General features: G+C 38.4%; 2 protein-coding genes across 2 annotated transcripts in view; both read right to left on the bottom strand.

Moving 5' to 3' along the window:
* PCDHB4 (protocadherin beta 4) overlaps positions 1 to 1780 on the bottom strand; it is a 2889-nt gene extending 1109 nt beyond the window's left edge. The window contains exon 1 of the mRNA XM_014529008.1: positions 7 to 1780. Coding sequence (XP_014384494.1) covers positions 7 to 1599 — 1593 coding nt within the window. The 5' untranslated portion in view covers positions 1600 to 1780. The remainder of the gene's footprint in view (positions 1 to 6) is intronic.
* Positions 1781 to 8644: 6864 nt separating this feature from the next.
* PCDHB3 (protocadherin beta 3) overlaps positions 8645 to 9182 on the bottom strand; it is a 2800-nt gene continuing 2262 nt past the window's right edge. Inside the window, exon 2 of the mRNA XM_014529007.1 lies at positions 8645 to 9181. Coding sequence (XP_014384493.1) covers positions 8732 to 9181 — 450 coding nt within the window. The 3' untranslated portion in view covers positions 8645 to 8731. The remainder of the gene's footprint in view (position 9182) is intronic.

The raw sequence follows: 9182 nt of genomic DNA, 5'->3' as shown, positions 1-9182 counted from the left end.
CGTGGCGCCCACGCGGAACTCGAACGCCTGCAGCGCCTCGAAGTCCAGCGCCCTCAGGGCGAACAGGTGGCCGTTGTCCGCGTTGATGGACACCAGCGAGGCCAGGGGCAGCTGCGGGTCGTGGGGCGGCAGCAGCGAGTAGGTGAGCTGGGCGTTGGCGCCCGCGTCTCTGTCTGTGGCGCTGACGCTGCCGATGTGCAGGGCGGGGCTGTTGTTCTCGCGGAGGAACAGGGTGTAGGAGGTTTGGGTGAAGGCGGGGGCGTTGTCGTTGACGTCGGAGACCAACAGGGTGATGTTGTGCTGGGTTTTCAGTCTGGGGGTCCCCATGTCGGTGACGGTGATGGTGACGTTGTACTGGGCTCTGCTTTCTCTGTCCAGCGGGCTCTCTGTGACCAGGGTATAGAAATTCTTGAAAGTCGGTTTTAGAACGAATGGCAGGTTATCTGGAATAGAGCAAATCATCTTTCCATTGTCTCCAGAGTCTCTATCTCGAATTCGGAAGATGGAGACTATGGTCTCAGGAGCATTTTCTGGGATGGAGCTGATGAGTGAAGATATGGACAGTTCAGGGGCATTGTCGTTCACGTCCACCACCTCTATGACTACGGTGCCTTTTCCAGAAAGGCCTCCTCCGTCTGTAGCTTCAATCTCCACTTGGTAAGATTTAATTTGTTCAAAATCCAATTTCTTTGTCAGTCGGATTTCTCCTGTGACTTCATTTATTGAGAAAGTTTGCTTAATGTCATCTGATGCTTGGAACAAGCCATAGGAAACCCTCCCGAAGTTTCCGGCATCTTTATCCTTGGCTAAGACAGTAATGATTGGAGAATCTAGGGGACTGTTTTCCAGGACCTGCACCTCATATGGGGTGCGCACAAACTCAGGAGCATTGTCATTAACATCCATGATCAGGATTCTCACCATGACGCTGCCAGACCTTGGTGGAGACCCGCCATCCAGCGCCATGAGGGTTAAGCTGAACTCGGGCTGCTCCTCTCGATCCAGCGCCTTGTCCTGCACCAAATCTGGGTATTTCTTACCCTCACTATGATTTCGAGTAAGAACGTGAAAATATGAATTGGGGCTGATAGTGTATTTTTGAAGACCATTGCTGCCCACATCCAAATCCTGAGCTAATTTCAAGGGAAAAGTAGTCCCTGGCTGGCTGTTTTCCGGTATTTTCAAGAGCATTTCCCTAGTTGGGAATACTGGGGAGTGGTCATTTATGTCCTGGACTGATAATTCTCCTTCAAAAAATTGCACCGGGGTATCCAGCAACAGTTGGAAATGCAATACACACGGTTCCTTGGGGCCACATAGCTCTTCCCGGTCTAGTTTCTCCTGCAAAAGCAAATCTCCAGTCTGACGATCCAGCTGCAAGCGCTGCTTGTCATCGTCAGACACCACCCGGGCCGACCTGGCGGCCAGTTCCCCGACCCCCAGGCCCAGGTCCTGGCTCAGATGGGCTACAAAGGAGCCGCTCTCTGTTTCTTCCAGCACAGAATAACGAATAGGCTCCGAGCGAGCCTGAGACAAGAACACTGCCAAAATAAAGGCCATCACTTGCCTGTTTGGTTGAATTCTCTCTAGCGTCTCCATGTTGGAACCCGGGCGCTTACAGCCAGTCCCTTCAGCAACCAAAAAGACTTGAGATTTCTTGCTTGGTGGAGTCCTCACAAAGTTGCTTTGAATATTAAATGCGTTTCGTGTATCTTCCCCCAAACTCGTTGGTAACCCAGTACCGCTAGCAAAGCTTCTTCCGTGTGAGTTTGATTCCGTCTTGGAACAAAGGAATACGCAAGCTTATTCATAATCTTAGCCTGCAGCGCCACCCTGCGTCTTGATTGAGAAAATATTCTCAAGTCAAAGTATATTTTGGAAGTATCCAAAATAAATCCATTTTTGAAGTGTATAGAGCTTTTACGAAGTTGCTATGCCATTAAATTGCATAATTTATCAGGTTATGCTGTTACACTGCATGAGCTAGAATAATTGTGAGTCCAAAACAAGAGTGTATTTCAGGCCCCTCCCCACAACCTAATCAGTGAAACTTCAAATAACTCAATTTCCCTCTTGCATCATCTAACGAGGGGAACAAACTCTTATAAAATTACAATTAATGGAAAGTATATGTTTATTTTCAAGTTTGTGAGAAATTTATGATGATGCAAAACTTTGTTAAGGTGCCCTGTACCACATAGTCTCAGGAGACTGTTTTTCAAAGGAAAGGTTCTATCCTCCTGCACTGGTGTGCAAATAGTAATACAGTGGAAAGAGGAGGCATCTTGCTTTGGTATAAGTCCTTTTACAGTTTGAACTGACATTACATTTAGAAGGAAGTCAGGTAGTGTTAGAATCAGATTCTTAGAACTGGAGAGGAAATGAAAGGAGGCCTCATAGATAAAGCAACAAGCTCAGAGGGTAATATCAAGACAAAATCAAGTGAGTAAAAATCATAGAATTTTGTTAAGAGAAAGACTTTAAGCTTATTTAGCTAGATAAGTATCCATGTTTTATAATGAGTTTGCATCTTACCATATTCATCCTTTGTGTCCCAGATATCATCTTGGCTAGATGATTTGGGTGATAACAAGGAGCCCAGATTTAAAATATTTTAATCTGTGAGCAAAGGGTGCTTCAGGCCTTTTCTACTCATATAAGGTGCAGAGAAGAAACTTGTTTACAAAATGGATTTCAGAACAGTGCACAGCTATTGTGATTGTCCTGATAAATGAGTTTTTCATTTATAATTAGTCTATTGAATGGAGTACCACTTATCTTGGCACTATAATTCATATTGAATGAATTATTTTTAAAGTCTAGCAATAATCTTAGATTCTAATAGAAATTATTAGGGAAAATTATTTTGAAAGAAGTCTGGATCATAGTAGTCATTCAATAAATAGCAGTTGAATAAATAATTAATCCACCCTAATGATTACGTTTCTGTCTATATAAGATGATTATTGCCAGATCACACATTCAGCCATAAACATGTTTGAAATTGAATAGAAAATTCTGAGACATGTAGGTACAATACATGCTAAACACTATTCAATTAAATTTACTTTGATTCTAGTTCTAGTAATTACTTCCTGCAAGAGATATAGCAATGGCAGTAATATTAATACACTTTAGAAATACTTCATATTTCATATTTATGACAGATCAGAGGAGATACAATAGATGTCAACATTAAGTGAAATAAAAAACATACTGAAAAAATAAAAATAAAGGATATTATTTTAGATATAAATGAAAAACAAATCTGGAAAAAGCAAAGACCAAATCGTTTATAATATAGTAACCAAGTTCTAGTTAGATTCAAGTTAAAGAGCTCAGAACAAATATGTGCCACTATATTCCAGATATTATTCTAAGCATTTTACATGTATTAATTCATTTTTATCCCTCCAATGCCCTATGAGGTGGGCATCTTATTAGCCACATTTTATAGATGAAGAGATTGAGGGTGCAGGGAGTTTAAATAACCTGCTCAAACAAAATAGAGACTGACTTATAGACGCAGAGGGGATGGGGTGGGGCCAGGTGAAAAAGATGAAAGGATTAAGCAAAAATAACAACAACAAACAAACTCATAACCTGCTCATAGTCACACATCATGTGAAATGGCAGAGCTAGGATTCAAACTGTTACAGTATGGCTCCAGAAAGCATTCTTTTATCTACCTAAGTGGAACTGGAGAAGTGAACAACTTTTTAGATCATTTAGATCAAACTTGAGCCTGATCTTGGGTACATAGATATCATAGATGAAATATATTTGTATTTAAGTTTTTAATTAATATAAGAACCTTTAAAATAGGTTGTTTCCATTTAGAGATATGTACCAGCAAAGAGAGATGCTTAAAAAACTTAGAAATTGGAAGGAAAACTGATAGTATTTTGTTGATGTCAGCAATTCAGTTAAAAAAATTAAGAGTGACTCCCTGTTGTCTTAAATATTGGAGAGAAAATATCTATGACCCTAGCCGGTTTGGCTTAATGGTTATAGCATTGACCTGCTGAAGAAGGTTTGATTCTGGTCAGGGGCACATGCTCGGGTTGCTTGCGGGCTTGATCCCCAGTGAAACTTGAGCCTGATCTTGGGTACATAGATATCATAGATAAAATATATTTGTATTCAAGTTTTCAATTAATATAAGAACCTTTAAAATAGCTTGTTTCCAGTTAGAGATATGTACCAGCAAAGAGAGGTGCTTACAAAACTTAGAAATAGAAAGGAAAACTGATAGTATTTTGTTGATGTCATTAATTAGGTTAAAAAATTTACGAGTGACTCCCTGTTGTCTTAAATATTGGAGGAAAAATATCTATGGCCCTAGCTGGTTTGGCTTAATGGATATAGCATCGACCTGCGGACTGAAGAGTCCCAGGTTTGATTCTGGTCAGGGGCACATGCCCGGGTTGCGGGCCTGATCCCCAGTGAGGGGTGTGCAGGAGGCAGCTGATCAATGATTTTCTCTCATCATCGATGTTTCTCTCTCTCTCTCCCTCTCCCTTCTTCTCTGAAATCAATAAAAAAGAAAAAGCATCTATGTATAGATCTTTTAAAATGGTAGTAGGGTATAAAGTTAAAATCAAGAAGGGTAGCTTGAGAAATTTGTGATGAAATCTAAGGCAATTTTTAATAATTCTCTATAGTTACATACTAAATAAAAATATGGTATTTATATTTTTAATGTGGCGAATTATTCAAATATCTAATGTCTAACTGATCCTACATCTTTAAAATCAGGAAGTGTGAGTCCTCCAATTTTGTTCTTTATCAAAATTGTTTTGGCTATTCTGAGTCCACTGCATTTTCATATAAATTTTAGGGTCAATTTACCAATTTTTGTCCCCCCAAAAAAGCTTGCTGGGATTTTGATAGAGATTGTGTTGAATCTGTTGACCAATTTGGAGGGTATCACCATTTTCACAATATTAAGTCTTCCAATCTGTGAACACTTTTCATTTACTTAGGTCTTCTTTAATTCTTTTCAATGTTTTATAGTATTTAGTGTACAAATCTTGCACTTATTTTGTTCAATTTATTCCTAAGTTTTTTATTCTTTTTCATGCAATCATAAATGGAATTGTTTTCTTCATTTTGCGGTTGTCTAATGCTAAAATCATTTGTCCATTTTAGTAGTATTTGTGGATTCCTTTGCATTTTCTTTATGGACTATTGTGTTATCTGCAAATACAATTTTACTTCTTCATTTCCAATCTGAATTATTTTATTTGTTTTACTTGTCTAGTTGCCCTGGCTAGAACTTCTAGTATAATGTTAAATGGAAACAGTGAAATGGAACATCCGTGGTTTGTTCCAGATCTTAGAGGGAAAGTTTTCAGTCTTTCACCATTGCATATGAAGTTAGCTGTGGGTTTTTATAGTTGCCCTATATCAGGTTGAGTACATATACTATAATTCCTATTTGTTGAGTTTTTAATATGAAAAAGCATTGGATTTTGTAAAATAATTTTCTCCATTTATTGAGACAGTTGTATGGTTTTGTCCTTTCCTGTTAATATGGTGTGTTTCATTGATTGACTTTCATATGTTAAACCCAATCTTGCTTTTTTGGGGACAAATCCCACTTGGTCCCTTTTGTATGTTGCTGGAGTCAGTTAGCTAATATTTTGTTGAGGATTTTTGCCTCTATATTCATAAAGGATATATTTAGTTTTCTTTTCTTGTGTTATCTATGTCTGATTTGGGCATCAGGGTAATACTAGCTTCATTGAATGAATTGGGAACTGGTCTCTGCTCCTTTTCTTAAACAAGATGTGAAGGATTGGTCTTAATTCTTTAAACATTTGGTAGAATTCACCAGTGAAGACATTTAATCCTGGGCTTTTATTTGTGGAAATTTTTTTATTGCTGATTAAATGTTGATAAAATCTCGTGGAATAGGATGAGACATTCAGGGTGAAGAAATCCATTTCCCCAGAGACAAAGAAATTTAAGGAAAAAACCCTCAAAATTACAATATTTAGAGGATACAATTTTAATTTTTTATAAACCCCAAATTTTTCTATAAGTTGTTTCTCGTGAAAGTCTCTCCTTGTGCATAGCCCATATAAGTTGGAGACAATGACTTCAGAAATCTAAACCCTTTTGTCTCTGATATTCCAGTCAGAAACCTCTCACAATAACAGATCTGGGACTCAGTCCCAGTGATGTTGATATCCTCAAAATACTTAGAAATAGCCTGTATGCAGCAGTCCATTGAAGGTTCCCTGTTCATCCTCCACATCTGAGTATCAGTGAACAGCTGAGTCAAGTCAGTGAACAAGAGAACCTGTAGGCTTGGGTAAACTTCTGTGGGTGATTCAATGAATGGGAGGTAGGGCTGGGATAGGTACTAGGCCAAGTGTAGAATTACCATACCAAATAAAGGTGGCTTCTAGTTGTTCTTAATAATAGCACCAGCTCATGTCTAGCTGTGGCTATTACATAGGAGCCTAAATATGCATGCTAAATATCAAGTACTCACTCTGAGACCTTCAATCATTGATAAAATACTCATGAGTTCTAACTCAAGTCACCATCCAGGTTAGCACCTTGTTCTACTGGCATCAACTCAGTGTACAATATAGAATTGCTTTGCAAAGGTTTTTTATTTTGTCATCCAGCATGTTGTGTGTCATACAGAACTGCCATGTGCAGCACTGTCATGCCTCTTAATCAAGACCATAATTTTTCCTGTAGGTAACCCCAATGTATCACTTCAGTTTCAACTCAATTTTCCTCAAAATCAGCTTGATTATTATTCAGATCAGCTTGTTTACTCTGAAGCTTGAAAAGTAAAAAATGTTTCCATTAGCTCCCATGTCTACAGCCTTAACAGACACATAACAACCAGAGGATGACATTCCCTGAGATTTTTGCCTCAAGGAGCAAATGCCACCCAAGGGAAACTGGGATCCAGCTCAAACAAATCAATAGGTGTTCATAGGACTTCTACCTGTGTGTGGCAAAGTTGAGCTAGGCTTCTTAATGAAGGCTTGAATTTGTAGAGTCTGGTGCTCTTCTTCCCTTCCACAAGATTACCAAAACCAGGTCTGAGGGAAACCTCCAATAGGAGATGAATTCTCAATAAAATATCAGCAAGCATATGAGGAAGACTAACAGCTGAAAATTTTACTCAACAGATAAAAGAATGTATAAATAAAATACAGAGATTCAGAACAATATATAAAGAAGTTAAAAGTAAAAGATTTAATTTCCTCAAATAAAAAAGAAAGAAATAGTAATTGTGCAGGAGGGGAACATATTGTTGTGAAAGCTTGCCAAATGGAAATTGTGAAAAAGAAAACTACAGTTACTTAAACAAAAGAAAATTCAGTATATTCAGTAAATTTCAAGTTAGGACCTAGCAAGTCTCAGAACATCAAGAATAAATTTAAAAATCTAAAAGAGAGTTAAGAACTTTACAGATAAAGAATAAGAACTAGACTGATACCACTTTTCATCAACGGTGTTAAATACCAAAAGAAGAGAAGGAAAATGACTTTAAAAATCCTTGATCAACCTAACTGTTGGCAAAGATTATGAGTATTAAACATAAAATTACTCTGAATTATGACTATAGATTTCCAGCTTTAACACATAAAATCTACTCCAAGAAGCAAAAGATTCCCAGAATAAAGTAGTGGAATGCGTAGAATCATTTTCATATTTTTAAAAAGTCCTCATTTGCAAGAAAGCCATACATCATGATTAAGAAAGATTTATAAAAAGCGTAAGTTACTTCACTAGTTTTAATGAGTGATGATTGAATATAGTTCAGTCTTTTAACAGTCTATAGAAATGTTTAAACTTCATTTACATCTCTTTGCTTTTCAGTGTTGAAAGCTAGATTGTGAATGTCAAGAAAATGTTTAAATTATTTATGAATAAATGTTTTCAGAGAGGTAAAAAGGCAAGTGCACACTATCTAGAATTATGTTTTGAAAACAAGTGATAGGTGATTTTAAACTTCATTCAAAGCCTTTCGTATCTTGCAAATTTCACTTTATTTTGATACCAAATTGTCATCCCACAAGATGCCTTCCTAAACAATGTTTTCATATCAAATGGAAAAGCACAATCAGTTGTTCGAAATGCCTTAGGTTTAATTTTTCCTAACTCATGAATACACTTTAGGCAAACCTAAGAGTAATTTGCCCTATTAGCCTATATTTTGTCCACTTTGAGCCAATATAAGCATATGCAACATTGAAATATTAATTGCAAATGTAAAAACAAAACGAATTAAATGTATCACTTTCTTTTAGGTACTATACCCCTAAAAACATGCTGTGCCTTAAAGATGGAACATCTGAAAGAGAACACATTCTTATCTATCCACAAACTTCATTAACCATAGAAAAGCTGCTTTAGGAATATTATAAGGAACATTATCTCACTTGCTATGGATATCAAATTTGAAATGAGTCACTTAAAATAAACCTATTTGAAGTCAACATTAAAACATAATGAATTTATTTTTACTCACCTATTAGAAAAAGAAAAGGAGGCATTAAGACTGCATTGGTAAGAAAGAAAAGAGGTAAGAATATGCAAGGATTAACTACCTTGATAGAAACTAAAATCAATATATAAACAAAATTATTATCAACTAAAGATTCTTGATTTTGAAAGAAAGTATTCATAGCCAAATAACTATTTTTTATTCTTCTATTAATGAAACCTAAGCTATTCCTGCAATTGCAGTTTTGCACTACTCTTGCTCAATGTCTTCAACCAGACCATTGGGGAAAATCGGTTTGAGGAACTTGAACTCGCTGGTCCCTGAGCCACCCATCAGACACACCTCATACTGGTAGCTCTGGGACAGGGTTCCTGTGCCGCTGACGTCCACCAGGTGGCCCGGAAAGTGGCCCTCAGGCACCGAGCAGCCACCCACCCAGGCGGCCCTGCTCCGCCTGCACAGCCGCACCGCGATGAACGCCAGCACCGAGAACAGGAACAGCGACGACACCGACGCCAACGCGATGACCAGGTACACGGTCAGCGGGTCGGCCTGCGCCTGGTCGGCCGCCACTTCCGGCAGCGGCAGGTAGGGCTGCGAGAAGCCATCCACCAGCAGCACGTGCAGCGTGACGCTGGCAGACAGCGCGGGCTCGCCATTGTCCTTGACCAGCACCAGCAGCCTGTGCTTGGCCGCGTCG

The sequence above is a fragment of the Myotis brandtii genome, unplaced genomic scaffold, assembly GCF_000412655.1.
Source record: "Myotis brandtii unplaced genomic scaffold, ASM41265v1 scaffold668, whole genome shotgun sequence".
Taxonomy (NCBI): Eukaryota; Metazoa; Chordata; class Mammalia; order Chiroptera; family Vespertilionidae; genus Myotis; species Myotis brandtii.
Note: the sequence above shows the minus strand (reverse complement) of the source record. Positions and strands in the feature narration are given on the sequence as shown.